Raw genomic sequence first — 22,106 nt, 5'->3', positions numbered from 1 at the left:
TAACTGACATCCCAAATTTTATACTGCCAAAACCGATCGCTTCATCTTCCACCCCAAATTTGCTACATCTGCAGTCATTCCCATGTCAGTTAAGTGCAACTCCATCCTTTCATCTGCTTGGGTGGGGGGGACCCTGAGTCACTTTTTACTCTTCTTTCATAAACCTTATCTCCTCTGTCAACAAATCCCATAAAACAAGCACTTCTCACCCCTCCACCACTACATCCTGGCCCACCCAACATCATCTGCAATAACCTCCTGACTGGTCCTTGGCTCTCTGCTCTGACCCAAGTTCACTAGCCACTCCTCCACATTCTGTTTCCAACATAGCAGTCAGAATGATGTTAGAAAACAAAAACAGCCTGGACCATCCCCCTCCTCCAAATTCTCCATTGGCTAACCCTCTAACTCAGAATAAAAGCCAAGTACTTACGAAGGCTCTGCATGACCTGCCTCCTGTCCACTCTGTGGCCCCATCTCTCACTGCCCTCTTCATTCACTAAGTCTCAGCTCTGGCTTCCTTGCGGCTCCTCAAGCAAACCAATGTATATTCCCATCTTAAGGCATCACACGACTCACTCACTCACCCCTTCTCAAAAGGCCCATCCTATTTCAAATCTAATCCTTGGAACTCTTTTTTTTCTTTCCATCCTTTACTTTTTCTCTATAGTACTTATCATGCTCTAATATGCTATATAAATTGTTCATCTCCCCTTGAAAAAATAAGTGATATGAAGGCAGGAATTCCTATTTATTTTGTTCATCTCCAGTGCCTAAGAGTGCCTAGCACAGAGTAGGTGCTCATGAAATAAGTGTTGAATGATGAAACCATGTAAGTGCTTATAATTATGCCTGGCACATAGTAATGGTTTAATAATTAGCTATCATTACCATTATTTCCAAAGGGTTGATGTGATTAATAGGAAACACACATACTCATCTCTTATTTTGGCTAGTTTGGAGCAGGACTAAGACAAGGCATACTTACTTGCTAATACTTCTTTGTTGGTGGCACTCCTCTCTCCTTTAGGTGATTCTGTAGCAACAGTGTCTTGACTGGGCTCCTTAACTCTTTCATCAGTGAGAAGACTAACTGCCAGAGTGATGTCACCATTACTGGCCTAAAGAGGGAAAAAAATAAAAATAAAAACTTAAAAAGTAAAGCATCAGCCCTGACCCATGTAGCTTAGTTGGCTGGGCATTGTTCCACAAAGCAAAAGGTCACTGGTTCAATTCCCAGTCAGGGCACATGCCAGGGTTGCCTGCCAGCCAGTCCTTGGTCTGGGACATGCAAGAGGCAACCAATTGATGTTTTTCTCCCTCTCTTTCTCCGTCCCTTCCCCTCTCTCTAAGAATGAATAAATAAAATCTTTTAAAAAATGAAAAAGTAAAGCATCACAGCATTTAAAATAAGTAATGAGTTAGTTTTTTGTTTATAATTTCTTACTACCCTGGTGACATCCTGAGTAAGTCTAGGCATATGTCTAGGGTAGAAAGCAGAAAAAAAAAAAGAGGACAGTGGAGAATAGTAAGACATTGTGCTTAAAACATGTATCAAATTCCTGTTCACAGGAAAGGAGCTGCTATGCTATGACTGATCACAACATGCAAAAAAGAAAGAAATATTGCTGGTTATTTGCTCTCTCCACTTTGAATGCAACAATACTCCTCCTGATTTCACAGATACAGCATGATGTATTGAAAAGGGGGTTGGCAACTAACACAGAGATTCTAAATGAAGTCAGCCCCTACAATAAAAATGCCAAGCAGTTACCTATTCTGTAGTGGTGACCATACTTATATTTGTTTTCAATTTTTTATTAGGAAACTTTCTAACATTTACAATAGTGGAGGGAACATATAACTGAACACCATGTACCCATCACTCGGTACCAACAATTATCAAGGTGGCCAATCTTGTTTTACCCATCCTGCCCTCTACCCAGATATTCTAAAACAAACCCTAAGCATCTTGTCAGTTCATGAGTCAACACTTCAGAACACATCTTTTTAAAAATATAACCCACAATGCTATCATCACATCTTAAGAGTAAATGGCAAGTTTTTAAATAACAACCATTTCAAACTTCCCTGGTGCAAATATTTTTTAGTTTGTTTGTTTGAGTCAGGATCCATATATTCTATACCATGCAACTGGTTGATATTCCATAAATTTCTTTTACCCAGTAGGGTGCTCCCCTCACCCCCACTGCCAGTCTCCCCCTTCTAAAACTCCCCTATCCTTCTAATTTGCATGTTGAAGATACTCGGTTATTTGACCTGTAGAGCTTCTGTCCCTAAATACATTTTCATTCTGGCATTAAAATAGCTTGTGCTGACATAACTATGATATGGACAACTGTTTTAAAGCCCACTGACTAAAAGAAGCCTTGAAACTAACCTTCAGAGCTTCATGAAGGAAAGAAGGGTCTTGAATGCCCGTGATTTCTCTCAGCTGATTTAACAGCATTTGGCAGCTCTATATTCAAGAAACAAACAAAAAACCACAGACATATGTCAGTCAAAACATAAATTAGAACACATTTAAAGAATACAAGCATCTTAAATAAAAAGGCCTGAGACTTGTATTCTTCACTGTTGTGGGTGGGGGTAGGATCTCCTGGAATGTGCCACCTGCCATGCAGAATATTTTGAGCTGAAAACAAAGTGTTAGCAAAATAGGAAAAGTTACCTCCCCCTTTCCCACTGAAAAAGATTCAGACAGAAAAACTTGCTTCAGGAAGGGGACCTTAGCATAATCAACTTAGCATATTCACTTCAGCACATGTGAATGAAGTGTGTCCCATTATTTCTGAGTCACCTAGCAAGAATTTACTTGCCACTTTGTCCTCTACCTGTAAATTGCCTATTTCCCCTTGGGAATCTCAGGTTCTTCTTTCTTGTCCGGACTGACATATCTATCTCATACAGACTCAGTCTTTGGAGTTTTTATGCTTATGTGAATTCTCTGTGACACATATTAAAATCTGATTTTCTCTTGTTAACCTGCTGTTTGTCATCTGAATTATTCAATCAGCCAGAAGAACTAAAGGAGTGAGGGAAAACTGTCCCAGCCCCAACACTGCCCAGAAACATCACGATATGACACTCTATTACTCGCAAATGCTTTGGCACTCGTGGAAGAAATAGAAGTAAACAGTAAAACTATGAGTATACAAAACATTTAAATGTAATGTTCTAGCCTAAGGGATGCTTCAAGTGCCTCAGGCCTTTCTTTCTGTGAGCAGTATGTAAGTGAGTAGGTTCTATCTGGAACCCAGGGAGTGTGAACAGATACGAAGTTGTGCTATGTTACGTTTCACTGCACATGCCATTTCTATGTGCCGTTTTTCACTGACAATAAGTTTCCAATCATGTAATTAACAAATGACTATCACCAACATTATAGTTAAAACTTTAGTTTTAATTGCTTAAAATGAAGTATAGATAAAGCTAGAATTTTCTGAATTGTAAATAAAATTCCAGGGGGAATACACTATGGAATGCTTTCTCTTCATTGATCTGAATCATGGAAAAACCTATCTTGTACCACAAGATCAGTTTATAACCCTTTCCAGACGTAACATCTTCACTGGAACATTTTATCCTGTTTGCATGAAGACAAAAGTTAACCCCAAACAACTATTTACAAGTAAGCTCATTTAAACAATTGGCTGTCCAAATGAAGATAATAACTATTTAGATGAACACTGAAAATGAAATAGTTCACATTTAATTCAGTGAGAAGAAATCTAATTTATACTATTCCTAAGGTTATCCAAGAATTAGGCCTGGATTCAGTACTTGATGGTTCACATGAACTATTTTTCAGTTAGTAGCATGTCCTCAAGAGGCAGTGCACATTCACTGCCAGCTACAACAGCCACAGTACCGCATGTTCTTCAACAGCTGACGGTCTGGTGCAACACTTAAGTATCACACAACTAGAAATAACTAAATGAAACATCCCTGTAGTCAGTCCTTCTGTTCTAATCCCAGGCCGCAGTTGTAAGCTAGAAATGGAACCTGACCCTGCTGAGGCCAGCAGTCTTTGAGGCTATGAGTCTTGTCACAGGAAGTCATTGCCTGTGTCTTGGGAAAGTGACAGACAAGCAGGTGTCCTGATTTAGGCTTGGCAGATGCTGAAAACACAAAGCATGTGACTTTTAGAAAAATAAAATATTAAAAATTTTCTCCAAACTAATTCTAATTCCATTTGATTTTATTGGGTATATGAACCTATACATCTCAATCATACACAATTTTCTAAAAAATCAATATACCCCCAAAAGAGGTAGAAAGAATTGGAAGAGGGAAATGAGTATCATATGACATGTAACAGTAGCCAAAAAGATAACAATAGGATAGATAATTACATCTTCACCTCAAATTACTCTGTATGTGAACTGATACTTAAGACTGACAGAAAACAATCCCAGTAAAAAAATAATAAGTAACACAGGCTGCTTACTTTTAGCCAGGTGTTCTTCTAAACACTTCACATGTATTAACTAATTTAACCCTCACCACAAACCTGAGAGAGACATGATGACCATTTGACAAAAAAAAAAACTGACACAGAGAGGTGAAATAACTTATACAAGGTTACTGTTAGTAAGGGGTGGGGCTGAGATTTGACCCCCCAAGCTGCCTAACTGATTCTGTACTCTAACCTCTACGCTATGCAGTATCTGAAAAAACAAAACAGGCAACAGATCCTCTATGAGGCAGAAATATTTTACTCTTGTATTATGACTTCAACCTTTGCATCTTAACCAGTTTCCTATTTCTTTTGTCTACCTTCAAATAATCACAACTTTGATTACTTAAAAGTACAGTATGTTCAAACAAGCTATCATCGGGAAAATACTGTATTTGAAGTAAATACTATCTTTAACTGAATCTAAGCTGCATCAGTTATAAAAAGTATTTTATGCACTACTAAGGAGAAAATCTATTGCCGCTTAATCCATGACACAATGCCTTCATGACAGTCCTAGGAGACACATGGATTGGTCACACCAGTTTCTTGTAGCTCTAAAATTTTATTTACGCTGTGAAATATAGCAATTTCCCCTGCTTTCAGGTGCAGAGCCTGGCCTGTAGGCAATTCCTTTACATGTTTTTCAATAACAAAACTTAATATACCTATGGCATCATCCTTCCTTAAATCCCATAAAACACTTGATTGTAGCTTTGCAAGAAAATATGAAACTGTAGTCATTTTGTTTCACATAAAACCAAATTATATCCTGTGTTTCTGTTTCTATGCCTTTCTTTTTTTATTGACTGATTTTTTTTAGAGAAAGACAGAGAAACATGGACTGTTATTCCATTTGTTTATGCACTCGGTGGTTGAGTCCTGTGTGTGCCCTCACTGGGATAGAACCTGCAACCCCGGCGCACTGGATGACACTCCAACCAACGGAGCCGCTGGGCCAGGACCCCACGCCTTTCTTCACACACTTCTTTCCCCACTTAAATGTAGAGTCACAGTGTGATCTTTTTAAAGACACTTTAAATGGCAAGTAAACTAACCGTGCAGTACCCACAGTCATGTAAGTCAACTGCTGAGACAGTGATGGCAGGAACAGCTACAACCAAGCCCAGCATGTGCAGACAATGACGACCACATCCCATCTGGATGACAGGAAGTGGGAAGAGCATCTCGGCTTCAGAGACCTCAAAATGTCAAGTAAATGTGAATCGATGACATATGGTGTGTAAATACTACATAATTTGCTGATCATTACATCTGGCCATGGATTAAAGCCCCCTTCCCCTTTCTCTATTTTATAATAGGTAGCAGTGAACATCAATTCATCCAGAATAATACACTCAGGAAAGGGAAATACTTTTAGTTTCCCTTTTTTAAAGCTATTTGGCAGAGACAACTCTGTAAAATCATTTTTAAATTTATTTTTAGAGAGAGGGGAAGGAAGGGAGAAAGAGAGAGAGAAACATCAATGTGTGATTACCTCTCACGTGGCCCCCACTGGGGACCTGGCCCGCAACCCAGGCATGTGCCCTGACTGGGAATCAAACTGGTGACCCTTTGGTTCACAGCCCATGCTCAATCCACTGAGCTACACCAGTCAGGACTTTGTAAAACCATTTGTACAGCTCTAGGAACAGTGTTCTCCATGTTCATTCAAATCCCAATTCCTCATCTTGCTATTATTCAAAAGACCATTACCCGACTCTACCCTTACCCTGCTCAACCCTTTCTACTACACTATTCCTTACCTCACAAACTCACCTACCCTACACCCTCTCATGCCTTTGAAGTGTTACTTCTATTATTTCTTGTAGATTAACCATGGAATGCCAAGATTATAATCATTTTACCTCTCCCTTAAAGTCACTCCCAAGAACTCTGGTCCTTACTGCTCTCTCCCCCTTCTAACTTCTCCTGTTGAGGGAACAGATGAGCCTGTGAATGAATGAGACTGTGTTTACTGGGTATTTCTCATCATTTGGTTGTCTAATTGTTTTAAGTATGAAATGGGAATTATAAAACATACTACCTAATTTGAATTCTCCACAGAACAGTGCCTACAACAGTGGTAACTAACATTACTGAGCACCTTCTCTGTGTCAACAACCTTAGGAGCTTCACATACACGTAATCCTTGTAATAACCCTTAAAGGTAAGAATCATTATCTTCATTGTAGGAATTAGAAACTAAAGTTTACAAAACCTACTCTGTCATCAAATGTCTTGAATTAAAAGGTAAATCAAAGATAGCTATTAAGAGTTTGAATAAGATCAAAAACTATGAATGATAAAATGATAATAAACTCACAACTATCAACAAATGAACCTAAAAAAACACCTACACAAACTAGAATAGAAAGAGAGTCACAGAAATGGAGATCACATGTAGGGTTTTCAGTGGGGAGGGGGAGAGGAAGAAGTGGGAGGGAGTACAGGGAATAAGAAGCATAATTGGTAAGCATAAAATAGATGGGGAGAGGTTAAGGAGAGTGTAGGAAACAGAGAAACCAAAGAACTTACATGTACAACCCACAGACATGAACTAAGGGGCAGGGTAATGCTGGAGGTGGGGGAGAGGTGCAGGGTGGAGGGGAGATAAAGGGGACAAAAAATTGGGACAATTATAATAGCATAATCAATAAAATATACTTAAAAAGAGTTTGAATAACAAAGGATTAAGCTATGCTGTTGACACAAACAACTGCTATTACATGATTCAATCTTCATAAATATTCAGCTAAACTAAGTCTCAAATGGTACCCACAACTAAAATCCTAGTAAGTACTAGACACTGAATGTTAAGTTTACAGTAACAGACAAACTAAGATAACTAGGATCCTACTGTATTACTAATCCATAGTTTCTTCTGGAACTCCACGGGACACTGATTTAAATATTACCTTCACCACTGCGATGCTGCTACATACATATTATACACCCAACGTGAGACAAGACAAAGCCTGCCCTCCAGTCATAACCACGTCCAATGACTGACAAGAGCCAACAGGTTTGCTTTCCCTTAGCTAAATTCACATTGTTTTCATTAAACAGAAAGTACTCTCTTTCCTTGCCCAGAGGCAGTGAAGACAGACAGGCAGGCACAAGAAAGAAGGAACTCAAGCTTCCTGGCCTCAGTTACTAGCTGGTCTTGGCATAATCCAGTTCACTTCTCAGGACAGAGGTTCACTAACAGCAAAGACTCATAATAAGCAGTAAACAGGACTATTCAGACAATAAAAGCGTTAAGCTGTCAAGTTTTTGTAATTAACAGTAACTGGCCTAATCCCACTGCAATTAATTAAAACTCTCTCTCGTTAGAGGAGGCAAACTTGTGAGATTACTAAAAGTTTACTTTTAAAATCTCCAGTTTAGTATTTGGACAATCGGCTATCTAGGTTATTTCATTCTTCCAAACAGGGATGCTACTCTCATCACTCTGATGCACATGTTTCCTGATCTCAATGGTCTATTCTTACAAAACATTTCTCTACTTAAAACTAAGTAAATATTGATAAATGTTCCTTTACTCCAAAGAAATTCCAAGGTGTGACTAACAAAATTCCCTCAAAAATTAAAGATCTGGTTTTTCAATTTTAAAATAAAACAAGTACCCAAGAAAGGCAAAATAATAACTTTAGGAGTCAAAGAAAATGCACAGCAGCAACTGCAGAAAGCCAGTCTGGACAGCAGGGTTTCAATGCATTCTGAGACTGCCGCTACCCTTTCCAAATTGCACAAGACAAGAACAGTCCACAAGAGCCCTGGTGCTTTTTCAGTTTTTCTTTCAGCAACAACTCTGTTGGGCCAATTTACCCATAGAACAAAAACCTAACATATTGACAAGAAAAAAATTCTAAGATAATCTAAATGAAAATCACAGCGGATAGAGAATGAGAGAAAAAGACAGAACACTTAGCCTGATAAAATAGCTGAAGACCAGCTCTGACAAAAAACTGCTCACATTCCACTATATCTGTTGGAATTTTGTATTAATTTCCAGGTGGCTGTTTCCAAAAGAGAGAATAACCAGGTGCCACAGAATCCCAGGAAACTTGGCTTCTTATTTATCCATGAAATTCCAATCTCCTGCCCTAATCCACAGGACTGAACACTTACAGACTCTGTTGCACCTATCCCAGAATTAGTCCCATTTCACCATCTCCTATCCCCTTTGTCTACAGCTTACACAAATTCTTTCAGAACGACTTTCACCTTTCTCTCCCCTCCCCCTTGACATATAAAAAGGCTTGCAAACACCCCAGATGGACAAGTTGTCTTTCTTATCTAGCCATGCTGCTGTGGTTGGTTTAGATAGACTTCATACCCTAAGACCTGTCTTCCTTCTTTCTCTTTTCTTCTTCTCTTTCTTTTCTTTCTTTTTGGGGCTAGCAATGGCCTGATAAACTCTTTCATTCATAAAGACTTTCAGCAGTGGAAGTTACAATTTTTTGTTTGGCCGTGCCAATTTGTTGTTCCACTTACTTATGTATGCACTGCCTGCTTCTGGTATGTGCCCTGACTGGAGATCAAGCTCACAACCCTGACCCAATCAATTGAGCTACCACGCCGGGGCCAAGAAAATGCCATTTTTAGCAATATACATATCACTAAGGTTAATTGAGAAACAAGGAAAGTATGGGGAAAGATTTCAGAAATCAGGTTTCCATGCTTACACAATTTTAGAAATCTAACAGTAAAAGTTTAAGTTCTTATTAGGTGAACCCCATTGTGCAGCTTCTATTTTTGATGTGGCATTAGATTAGAAAGGGTTCTAAATGCCTGAGTTTAGACTTGACCTGATGAACAATGGAAAACAAATCCAAGTTCCTCAGCAGGAAAGAAATACGGGGGTGGGGGGAGAGGGAATTTAAGGGAATTAATTGAGCACATGTGAACAACCAGTCAAAAGTGGGAGGAGACTAGGGAAAGAAAGCTTAACTAGAGTTGCAGGTGAATATGCCAGGTGTGAAGCAGCTGGCCGAATACTGGTTGGAGAAACAGAAAGGTAGGATATACTCTGAACATTTCAAATGTTAGTCAAATATTTAAAAATGGATGCCTAGGATGATGCCATTGCCAATGACATAAAATAAAAGCAGTAAGAAAACCAACCAATGAAGGGGAAGGGTCGAGTCAAGGAACATGTATAAAGGACCCATGGACAAGGACCAGATGTCAGGGAGGATTGGGGGGGGGCAGGGCCAGAAAAAGTAATGGGGGAAATGGGGACAACTGTAATTGTCAACGATAAAGCAACAATTAAGCAACGTTTTCTTAAAAAAGGTTTAAATTTCCAGTCTAATTCAACTGTATGCATTTTGTGTTCAATTAGAAATGCACAAAGAAAAAAATATCATTGCAATAGATAAATGTCAATAATCTGGACAATAAAAATGGTGGCACTGAGGAAAAAAAGAAAATCAATCAATATAATACCACACTAATAGAATGAAGGTGGGAAAACACACGATCATCTTTTTTTAATAATTGTTTTATTATTGTTCAATTTGATCATCTTGATTGACATAGAAAAAGTGATCATTCTGATTGACAAAACCAATCAGAAAAAACAATCAGAAAACTATTTCATCAATATGATAAAGGGCATTTAGTTAAAAAAAACAAAAACCTCACAGCTGATGTCACACTTACTGGTGAAAGACTGAAAGCTTTCCTACTAAACTCAGGAACAAGACAAGGAAGCCCACTTTCGCCCACCCCGTGGAACACTGTACTAGAAGCACTAGCCTCAGAGCAGTTAGGTAAGAAAAAAAGACAGAAAATTGGAAACCACAAAGCTATCTCTATTCACAGTTGATATGACATATAAAACCCCAAAGAATCCACACAAAAAGTACTAGAGCTAATAAACAACCTCAGCAATTTTTCAGGAAGCAAAATCAACACATGATAATCAGTTGTGTTTCTATAAAGCAGTAATGAACAATCTGAAAAGAAAATTAAGAAAAATAATTCCATTTACAACAATATCCAAAAGAATAAAATACCTAGGAATAAATTTAACCAAGGAGGTAAAAGACTTGGACACTAGAAGGTACAAAACACCGAGAAAGAAATGAAAGGAAACCTAAATAAATGGAAAGATATCCAGCACTTCAAGACTAGATTAGTCAAGTTTCTCCAGAGTCAGAACCAACAGGGATGTAGTGTGCATGTAAAGGAACCCTACACTGCCAGTTTCCCACCACGGCTGGGGCAGTAAATTAATTTATTATACAGACTGGCTTTTGTGATTATGGAGACTGAGAAGTTCCGAGATCCACAGTTAGCAAGCTGGAGACCTAGGAGAGTAAGTGATGCAGTTCCAGTCTGAGTTAAAAGCCTGAGAACCAGGAAAGCTGATGGAGTAAGTTCCAGACTGAGGGCAGAAGAAAACTGATGTTCTAGCCCAGCAGTCGAGTGAGGTTTCCTCTTAATTGGCCTGTTTGTTATTTAGGCCCTGAGTTGAGTAGAGAGGCCCACAGACATCAGGGAGGACAACCTGCTTTATTCAGTCTCCAGACACCAACATTAATCTCATCCAGGAGGACTCTCACACACAGAATAATGTTTGACCAACTGCCTGGGCACCTCATGGCCCAGTCAAGCTAAAACATAAATTTTAACATCACACAGACTTAACATTGTTAAGACAGCAATACTCCCCAAAGTGATCTGTAAATTCAATGCAATCTTTATCAAAATTCCAACAGCCTTTTTTTGCAGAAATGGCAAAGCTGATCCTCAAATACATATGGAATTTCGATGCACCCTGAATAGTCAAACAATACAGAAAAAAGAACAATGTTGAAGAACTCACACTTCTTGATTTCAAATATTACTTACTACAAAGCTACAATAATCATGACTGTGTGGTACCAGCACAAGGAAACACATACAAACCACTGAATTAGGATTAAAAGTTCAGAGAAACCCATATATCTGTGGTTAACTGATTTTTGATGGGGGTACCAAGACCACTTGATAGGGCAAAATAGTCCCTTTAAAAAATGATGCTAGGACAAGACATCCACATGCAAAAGAATGAAGGTGGACCCCCCACCTCACACAAAAATAAACTAAAAAATGGATCAACAACCTAAGTACAAGAGCTAATATTATAAAGCTCTTAGAAGAAAATATAGGTGTAAATCTTCATGATCTTGGATATCTGGCAATAGATTCTTAGATATGATACCAAAAGTATGAGCTACAAAAGAAAAATAAATAAATAAATAAGCAGGATTTCACCAAAATTAAAAAATTGTGCATCAAAGGCATTACTAACAAAGTGAAATGACAACATATAGGCTAGGCAAAAATATTTTCAAATCATAAGTCTGATAAGGGTCTAGTATCTAGATTATATTAAAAACTCTTATAATTCAAACAATCAAAGACAAATGAAGCCAATTCAAAAATGGGCAAAGGACTGCCCTTCCACTTACTGCAGCGGCCACTGACGAGCAGCAGCTGTGGCTCTGCACTATCCCAGCGCTGTTGACCTCAACAAGCGCCACAATGTGACCAAGAACATGAGCAAGGCAAGCCACAGGCACCGTGCCAGGTGCCTCCCCCAAGCACACCAAGTTCATATGGAACGTGACCTGAGAGGTATGTGGCTTTGCCCTCTATCAACAATGTGCAGTGGAGGAACGAGTGGACACTGAAGTTCATTAGGGAAAGCGTGAAGCCCTGGTCAGGTGGCTCAGTTGGTTGTAGAGTCATCATGTCCACCAAAAGGTTGTGGGTTCAAATTCCTGTCAGGGCACAGGACCTAGGTTGGGGGTTCAAGCCCCAGTGGGGAAGCATATGGGAGGCAACCAATTGAGGTCTGTCTCTCCTCCTTCCTCTTTCTCTAAAATCAATAAAAACATATCCTTGAGTGAGAATTTTTAAAAAAATGAAAAGGGTGCAGACACACATTCACGTCAAGAGGAAGAGAGAGGATCTGACAATGTCCTTGTAACTGTGAGGAATGCAGCAGCCAAGAAGGTCTGGGTCCCAGCCCCTGTGTGTGTAATAAAACCTGTTCAGAAACTTGGACTTCCTGTGGCAGCACTGGGAAGTGCGGTCACATCAGGTCCATTAGCTGCGTGACAGCCCCTCTAAGCACAGTGGTGTGGGGCAGTGGGGCACGGTGGTGGGCACCGAAAGAAGCAACAGACAGGTAGCACTGGAAATGGTTTTTAATCATAATTAATTAATTCGTATGTGCCAGAAAAAGAGAAGGGCAAAGGACCTGAATAGACATTTTTCCAAAAAAGATACACAAATGGCCAATAAACATATGAAAAGATATTTAACAACATTGTTAGCCATTAGGAAAATGAAAATCAAAACTACAGAAGATACCACTTCTCTCTCTCTCTCTCTCTCTCTCTCTCTCTCATACACACACACACACACACACACACACACACACACGATAATGGTTATTATAAAACAAAACAAAAAAATGAAAAATAACAAGTGTTGGGTAAGGATGTGGAGAAATTAGAACCCTTATGCATTACTGGCAAGATTATAAAATGGTACAGCTCCTGTGGAAAGTAGCTTGGCAGTTCCTGGTAAAAAAGTAAAACAGAGTTACTATATGACCCGGCAATTCTACATCTAGGTATATACTCAAAAGAATCAGAAATAGGTACTCAAACATTGTACATGAGCCCTGACTGGTGTGGCTCAGCTAGTTAGGCGCTGTCCAGCAAAGCAAAAGGTCCCCAGTTCAATTCCCATGCAGGGCACATGACTGGGCTGCAGGTTTGGTCCAAGGTCAGGGTGCATGTGAGAGGCAACCAATTGATGTTTCTCTCCCTTCTTTCTCCCTCCCTACCCCTATCTCTAAAAATAAATTAATAAAATCTATAAAACAATAGTTGTACATGAATGTTCATAGCAGCACTATTCATATAACAGCCAAAAGGTTAAAAGATCAAATGTCCACCAACGGAAAACTGGGTAAACTATAATAGATACACAGAGTGGAATATTAGTCATTAAAAGTAATAAAGTACTGGCCCTGGCTGGTATAGCTCAGTGGATTGAGCGCGGGCCTGCGAACCAGACAATTGAGGTTCGATTCCCAGTCAGGGCACATACCAGGGTTGCAGGCCAGTTCCCTGCAGGCCAGTTCCCAGCAGGGGACGCACGAAAGGCAACCATACATTGTTGTTTCTCTCCCTCTCTCCTTCCCTTCCCCTCTAAAGATAAATAAATAAAATCTTTAAAAAAAGTAATAAAGTACTGATACATGCTGCAACTTGGATGAATCTCAAAAACATTACACTAAGTAAAAACGGCCAGACACAAAAGGTTACATAGTTTATGACTGCATTTATATGAAATATCCAGAACAGGTAAATGCAGAAACAGAACCAGATCAGCGTGGCCAGGGGCTGGAGGGATGCTCAGAGATTGTGGGCTCTCTGTTGGGGGGGATGAAAGTATGTCGGAACTAAACAGAGGTGGTGGTTGCACAACACTGTGAATACACTAAACGGCACTGAATCATATGCTTCAGTTCATTTGATATGACTTTCTCAACTGAATAAATATCAAGAGAAATCTGTTTGCTACTGGGTGTTTGCTAACGTGCACACACACGCATGCACACACACCAAAAAAGAGAAAGAACACCAGGAAAGTACTAACTTGACCAGTAATACTGACACAGGAAATACTTGCTTAGGACATCTCAAGTTTAACCTGACTACCAGACATCACGTAGCATGCTGCTAGCACCTACTCAGGCAGATCTTGAATATGGCTTTGTGCATCTAGTATTTTGACCTCCCCTTTTATTTGGAATGCCTATATAATAGAAACAGCACACACTAACTTCTAAGCAACTCTCAACTTTTCTAAGCATCAATTTCCACATCTGTAAGATAAAGTACAGCGTCAGCTTTGATTGCACTGGTGTTATTATAAATGAAATAATGCATAAAAATTGTTAATAAATTAAAATGCTATATAAATAGAAAATATAGTAACCTGCCCATCCAATGAAATTCTTCTAGAGGTTGTAGGAAAACTACTGATGTCCTGGGAGACAATTAACTGTGTTATGAGTTTGGATTTATCACTTACGAGGTGTCCCACTTTGCAAATTCCATTCCCAGTCACACTGAATTTTTCTTTATGGGGTTGCCATATCAGTTCAATGACAACATATGCTAAAGTGCTTCATAAATTTCAAGTGATAGTCAAAATCTTGCTTTTAGAAAGGTGTGTATCAGTGGGGGAAAGCTGGATGGCTTTAAGTCCCAGTTCTGCTACTTAAAATTTAATCTTGAGTAAAAGTAAGCCACACTTCTCATCTATAATACGGAGGCAAAGAGACTCTGGTTTAAAATCTCGTATTAGCTATACGAGATTACCCTTATAAACTATATTAAATCTGAGTCTGAGTTTCCTCATCAGTAATAAAACATAATTATTCACACCTTGCAGAAGTTTTGTAAGTATTAGAAATGCACAGAAAAATGCTTATGGCAGTAACTGTCACAAGGCCAAGGCTTTTACTATTAGTATATATTGCCATGCTTATTATAATAAGTGTGGGAAAAGTAGCTATGCAGCAAATACTTTCAGCCAAGGAGGCTGATATGCAAGTAAAAATGTTCAACAAGCATCTGCAAATAGAGGGGTTAGCAATGCAGACCCCAATGTAGAGATTACCAATACAGACAGGGAAGTGATTAATAAAAGGACAGTAAGAGCCAAGAAAGCAAACAGTTTAGCCCACAGTGGAAAAGACAGAAGAACCAGAATACAGGACCCAAAGTCCAAAGGAGGACGACTCAGGAAATCAGTAGCTGAAGCACTGAGGGTACTAATCAAACACTAAACTGAAACCCAAGGCCAGGCCTTCAACTGCCCAAACCCACTACTGCATTATTGAGATGAAGAAGACTGTATTAAATAAATTTAGACATCTTTTGCAGGGCTAATTTTCTTACGAAAACAGTAAATTAGGTAGCCAATTCAGGAATGAGAGCTTAACAAGGTACTTCTGTCTGTGATGAAACTATGGCAAATCATAAAAATATACATGGAAAATTTTCAGAGAAAAAACAGAACAGTTGATAATAAGTAGCAACAAAATCAAATGCCAAAATAAACATCAACAAAACAATGGTCAATAAGGAATCATTCTTTTATAAATAAAAGCATGACAATGGGCCTTGCAGGTTACCTGAATTACTGAGGGAAAATAGTAAAAATTACTACTACTTCCAGCCAAGATGGAGGCATAGGTAGACACACTGTGCCTCCTCGCACAATCTAAAAAAGGACAACAAATTTAAAAACAAAAAACAGCCAGAACTGACAGAAAACCAAACTGCATGGAAGTCGGACAACCAAGGAGTTAAAGAAGAAACATTCATCCAGACCGGTAGGGGGGGCAGAGAAGGGCCACTGGGTGGGGAGGACTTACGGCAAGGCAGCGACTGGAGGACTGGAGACCCCACATTCACATGCAGATAAACTGGGAGGAACAACTGGGGAGCAAGACAGACCTGCAAACCAGGGTCCCAGCTCTGGGAAATAAAGCCTCAAACCTCTGATTGAAAACACCTGTGGGGGTTGAGGCGGCAGCAGGAGAAACTTCCAGCCTCACAGGAGAGTTCATTAGAGAGACCTACACAAAATGTACACAAGCCCACCCACCTGGGAATCAGCACCAGAAGGGCCTACTTTGCTTGTGAGTAGTGAGGGAAGCGACTAAAAACCAGCAGAAAGCAAAGCAAGCAGCACTGTTCCCTCTTGGCTCCTCCCCCACATACAGAGTCACAACCCAGTGACGTGGGTGGCCCTGCCCTGGTGAATACCTAAGGCTCCACCCCTTACTACGTAAGGTGCACCAGGAGACCAAAAAAAAAAAAAAGGGAAAAAGGTCCCAATGGAAGAACAGTTCAAAGCTTCAGAAAAAATACAGCTAAATGATGAAGAAATAGCCAACTCATCAGATGCACAGTTCAAAACACTGGTCATCAGGATGCTTACAGAATTGGCTGAATATAGTCACGAATTAGATGAAAAAAGGAAGGCTACACTAAAGGAAATAAAGGAAAATGTACAGGGAACCAAAAGTGGTGGGAAGGAAACTGGGACTCCAACCAATGGTGTGGATTAGAAGAAAGAAAGAAACATTCAACCAGAACAGAATGAAGAAACAAGAATTCAAAAAATGAGGAAAGGCTTAAGAATCTCCGGGATAACATTAAACATTCCAACATCCAAATCATAGGGGTGCCACAAGGGAAGAGGAAGAGCAAGAAATTGAAAATTTATTTGAACAAACAATGAAGGAGAACTTCCCCAATCTGGGGAAGGATATAGACTTCCAGGAAGTCCAGGAAGCTCAAGAGAGTCCCAAAGGAGTTGTACACAAGGAGGAACACACCAAGGCACATCATAATTACATTAGCCAAGATTAAAGATAAGGAGAGAATCTTAAAAGCAGGAAGAGAAAAGGAAACAGTTACCTACAAAGGAGTGTCCATAGGTCTAGCAGCTGATTTCTCAAAATAAACCTTGCAGGCAAGAAGGGGTTGGAAAGAAGTATTCCAAGTCATGAAAGCCAAGGACCTACATCCAAGATGACTCTATCCAGCAAAGCTACCATTTAGAATAGAGGGCAGACAAAGTGCTTCCCAGATAAGATAGAGTTAAAGGAGTTCATCATCACCAAGCCCTCATCATATGAAATGTTAAAGGGACTTACCTAAGAAAAAGAAGATAAAAAATATGAACAGTAAAATGACAACAAACTCAGTTATTAACAACCACACCTAAAACAAAAACAAAAACTAAGCAAACAACTAGAACAGGAACAGAATCACAGAAATGGAAATCACATGGAGGGTTATCAGCAGGAAAGTGGGAAGAGGAGAGAGGGGGAAAAGGTGCAGAGAATAAGTAGTAAAAATGGTATGTAGAAAATAGACAGGGGGAGGTTAAGAATAATATAGGAACTATAGAAGCCAAAAAGGGGGGTGTGGGTGGAGGGGATGTGCAGAGCAGTGAAGGGAATGGGACAACTGTAATAGCATAATCAATAAAATATATTAAAATAAATAAGTAAATAATTACTACTGATTTGATCAGAAGTGGTCAGTTGCCGGTCACTTCCAAAAGATCTGGTTTCATTTGCCAGTGACAAATACTAAAAGCCTTCTATTGGCAAGGCTCTTCCTGGGCAACCTGGTGATGCTGATCACATAAAACTACTCATTACCCTACAATCTAGCTTTCTGCTGCCTGGTCTCTCTGAGCAATCAGCTCTCTTCTTGCCTGGAGCATTTGCAGAACCTGTTGCTGCCACCTTTAAACTGTCGTGGAATCTGGGAACCTCAGCCTAGGAGCTGTGCCTCCTGTCAGCCAAGATCTAATCTTGTTGCATCTTTGTTTTCCAAGTTTTCTACAGTGAACTGGAATTACACTGTAATTGGAAAAACACTCTAAAAAAGAAACAAGGAGATTTAGAAGCTGTTCAAAAAGTAAACAATTAAAGAAAGGAGGTGGACAAGGCAACAGCTGAATAGGGCAAAAGAGGATTTTGTGTTCATAGCTTAATGGAAAGTGGGAATTCTGTGGAGTAGGACAGAACTTCTCAAATTTTATCACCAGGGATCTTGTCAAAAGGCAGATAGTGATTCTATAGGTCTAGGGCAGCAGCCCAAACAGCAGTGGGATGATTTGTAGAGCTTGCTTATTTCCTATGGCAAGTTCAAGCTACCAACACGAGTTCACTAAACAGAGCTGGGAAGACAGATACGCAATCAGCTGGAGAGGTGGTAAAAGCTGGCTCCAGCACACCCAAGTTTCTACATTTCTAACAAACTCCCAGGTGATGCAGATGCTGCTCGTCCATGAACCACATTCTGAGTCTCATGGGAGAAGACAACAGTAAATGTGTCTAGGCATTAGGCTAGGACAAAAGAGACGTATGATATTTTAGGAGAATAAGGAAAGACACCTAGGTCAGGGTTTCTCAGGCTCAGCATTACTGATACATTAAGCCAGACAACTCTCTGTTTTAGGGGCTGTCCCATACACTACAAGATGTTTAGTGGCACCCCTGGCTTTCACCCACAGATACCAGGAGCATCCCCCTGCAACAGTCACAATCAAAAAGGTGTCCAAACACCAGTGATCTAGATTCATCTCTAAGAAATGAAGGCAGACATGATGGGTACCTCTTCCACTGAGAAAAGATGCTGAAGAGGGGGCAAAACAAACATGAGACAAAGAACTCTCTTTAGATGTCAGCAAGCTAAATTAGGTAGAGAAACAGATTATCTCTTTAGAAAGAGAGCAAGGAGAACTGGAAGTTTAAAATAACAGGAGAGTGCTGGAGAGTAATGGAAAGATTCTAACCCACAACAATGGATGGGTCTACTGACTAAGAAGTAGGATCAGGGACATCTTTGGTTCTTGGAGTCGGAATTGCCTGGGTTCAATTCTGGTTGTACCAATTACTAGCTGGGTGACCTTAAGCAAATTATTTAACAAGTATAAGCCTTCTCATAAGAAAACTTTATAGAGTAGTCATAAGTGCTGAGATAATACTCATATATGTTAAGTTCTGAACATAGAGTCTGGTACACAGTACGTGCTCAATGTTAACTACTTATATTATCAACATCATTATTTTCCTTGAAATATATCTGCTTCACTTGGCTATTGCTTTAAATTTCTTTGATGAAACAAAACACATGGCAAGACCTTGCCTCATGAGGTATTTTTTTGTCCACACATTTTATAAATATTGTACTGTGTAGCTGAGGAGGCAGGAGAGTTATAGAAGGCAACCAAGCACTCACTTGCTAATGCTCCAAAAATCACAATTCATGAGACAAGGTAAATGAGAATGAAAAGCCAATAAATCGAGGGAAAACAAAAAGGACATTAAATTTTCACTGAGGCTGGCAGGTTTTCATAGGGTTTCAGTGAGCAGAAAGAATGTGTGATGAACCCTGGTACCACTGCCAAGGACAACAGGTTTCTAAGAACTAACCTGACTTCAAGTTGTTTATCCTACAGCAACAGTAATGTTACTACTGGTTTTTTATCAAAGTGAAGAACTGACTAAAATATAGGACCTCTCTGTAATTTCTTTAGATACTCAATTATCATTCTGCAGTCCGGGGGATTTAGTATTACCATAAAGTATCCTCCTCCTTTAGGTTCCAATAGATACTGAAACCTATTTCAAAAGTAGTATATTTCTCCCTCACTAAAAACCTTGGGAGACTATAGAGGGTTCTGTATGTCCCATGTACAACTGACCAATAAGGGAGGAGAACATTCTAGGTTTTAAATAGCTTCTTGATGTCTAGGGAGGAGAGGTCTCCTCAACAAGACCAACTGAAGATCCTCTAAGAGAAATGTAGAATGCTACAGAGAATTCAAAACAGAGTCCATTCTAACACGAAAGTTATCAAATGAGGGAGAAGTTGATAAAAATTTCTCTTCTGAGATGTGAGTTACTTTCTGCATACAAGACTCCTTCACTCTGACCTGTCAACTTCAAGCATTTTACATTAGCAGAAATTAAAAGGCAAACATTATCGAACATACCAAGCTTATCATCTGTCTCTGTGGAGTGAATCACTGGAAAGAACAGTTAATGTCATCACTCTGCAGGAAGCCAGGAATCAGTTACTCCAGCCAACCACTGCCACTAGTCTTCCAAGCTTTCCAAAAATAGCTATGACTTATATACAGTGTTCATCAAACACCTCACATACAAAAGACTCAAATAGATAGTGATGAGATAGGGGTCACTACCCAAATGTAGCAAAGGGAAATGAAGATGCAGCTGATTAACGGGCACATGGTTTTAACTGACAGTCCTGACAAATTTAAATGACTTGCTCTTCCTTAAAATGGTCCCTACTCTAATCAACATAACTGTCTCAGAACTAAGACTTTTCCCACCTGTTTTTCGTTACTGTCCTAAAAACTATTAGCACTGATCTCTGAAACCAGAGAAAATCCTGATTCTAGTAGGTATTAGTGAACACCTAACAATGCAATTTCCCTTAGGAATTAGAACATACTTTCTTTTCCAAGCCCCTGACCTGGAGGGTATTATACTACAGGAGTTTTAAAAGGAAGTGTGCTCACTTTATATACTATTGGCCTCCTGAGTGCATGAAAACAGTAAAAAAGTATAAAGGTTTTCTATGCGACAGCTTTGTATTGTAAATATTTTATGGCATTCCTCACTTCCAAACTCGAATTTGAATACCTGGCACAAGTTTCCCATTTCGTATTGAGAAAGTGCAGTGTTTGAGGGGTGATGAGGTAGTGTGAGGTTATAACATTCCAAAGTAACATTAGAAGATATGCGCCAATTGCCCACTTCCCAAGGTTCTCCACACAAACGTTAGCCTTTAGATTTTCTCCCAAACCAGTTGTTTTTACTCTCACCATCTTAGCTCTGAAACCCTCATACTGATTGCAATCAATTAACATAATAGGAAAACATTATCCGCAACCTTCTATTCATCAAGCTGTTCCTTCTCCCTTCTTAAAAAACCTAAAGTGATGAATGCTACTATAACAATCACTATGGGGCGGCTGCTCTCCGTTTACAAATAAAAAAGCGGCGGTGGGAGGTAGGGGAAGATAGGAAGTAGTAGCTAGGGCCCCTGGTCTTTCACAAGGTGTTGATAAATCCTCACTTTAAGTTAGATAACTTCTCTCTGCGTGAGGCTCTTTAAAGCAACACTGCCATGAAACGGATTTAAAAACAAAAATCACCCAAGTCAACCCTTTGGAAGTTTCTCAAACCTAATCGCGGCCGAGAAGCGCTCTCCTTAGGGATCTCTGATGCAGAACACCCCACGACCAGCCCTTTATTTCTTTTTTCCAAAACATCTAATCACCTCTAACTTCGGCGACCCGAAATCAACCCCCGCAACCCAAGCCTTGCAAAGACTTCGACCTCCTCCCGAACCCCCTTCTTCAACCTCGCGGACACACCGCCCGGGCGCCCTCTGCAGCCCCACCCCCCAGAGCCCAGCCCCGGCAGGGCCAGCCCGCCCGCGACCCGCGCCACTCTCGCTACAGCCTCGCACCCCCTCCTCACGCTGGAGCCGAAGCCCGCCCCGTTGCCTCCACAGGGCCCACCGAGTCGTGGCGATCTGCTGCTCCGGCCGCGTCGTCCTGCTGGAGCTCCGCAGTCATGGCAGAGACAACCCTCCACGGTTCACCAACCTCCCGCCACCAGCCTAGCCTAGCGGGCGGACTAGGCAGACGAGGAGGCCCCACCCCCGTCCTCCATCCCACTCCGACCCCGCCCCCAAGCTCCCCAGAGGTTCGGCCCACACGCCCCGCCTACGGCCTGAGCGCGCACGCAGTGAGCGCAGCCGAGGGGCAAGCTGCTCTGCGCGCTCTCGTGCACTCGGGGTTCTGACCCGACGTAGGCCACGTGACCCAGGCCCGCCGCCGGCTAATCCCCAGCGACTCTCCGGGGGCTGCTACTGTAATTGTCCAGGAAGTGGGTTGCTGGACTGCGGTCTCTGGGTCTCTGAGGCTTGTTCTGCGTGTTCTGCTTTCCAAATCTACTTATTTCTAGGACTCACTAGTG

At 40.4% G+C, this 22,106-nt stretch overlaps 1 protein-coding gene across 8 annotated transcripts in view; it reads right to left on the bottom strand.

The window, feature by feature from the left end:
• USP28 (ubiquitin specific peptidase 28) overlaps window positions 1-21,777 on the bottom strand; it is a 72,894-nt gene extending 51,117 nt beyond the window's left edge. For all 8 annotated transcript variants that reach the window (XM_037151321.2, XM_053670448.1, XM_037151315.2 and 5 more), the window contains exons 1-3: window positions 21,647-21,777; window positions 2,402-2,479; window positions 989-1,121 (exon numbers count right to left, since the gene is read on the bottom strand). In XM_037151321.2, the coding sequence (XP_037007216.2) occupies window positions 989-1,121; window positions 2,402-2,479; window positions 21,647-21,703 (268 nt within the window). In that variant the 5' untranslated portion in view covers window positions 21,704-21,777. The remainder of the gene's footprint in view (window positions 1-988; window positions 1,122-2,401; window positions 2,480-21,646) is intronic.
• Window positions 21,778-22,106: the final 329 nt, after the last annotated feature.

This window comes from Artibeus jamaicensis, unplaced genomic scaffold (genome assembly GCF_021234435.1).
Source record: "Artibeus jamaicensis isolate MK-2021 breed Jamaican fruit bat unplaced genomic scaffold, CSHL_Jam_final contig_585, whole genome shotgun sequence".
Classification (NCBI taxonomy): Eukaryota; Metazoa; Chordata; class Mammalia; order Chiroptera; family Phyllostomidae; genus Artibeus; species Artibeus jamaicensis.
The sequence above is the reverse complement of the archived record's forward strand: the minus strand, read 5'-3'. Positions and strand labels throughout refer to the sequence as shown.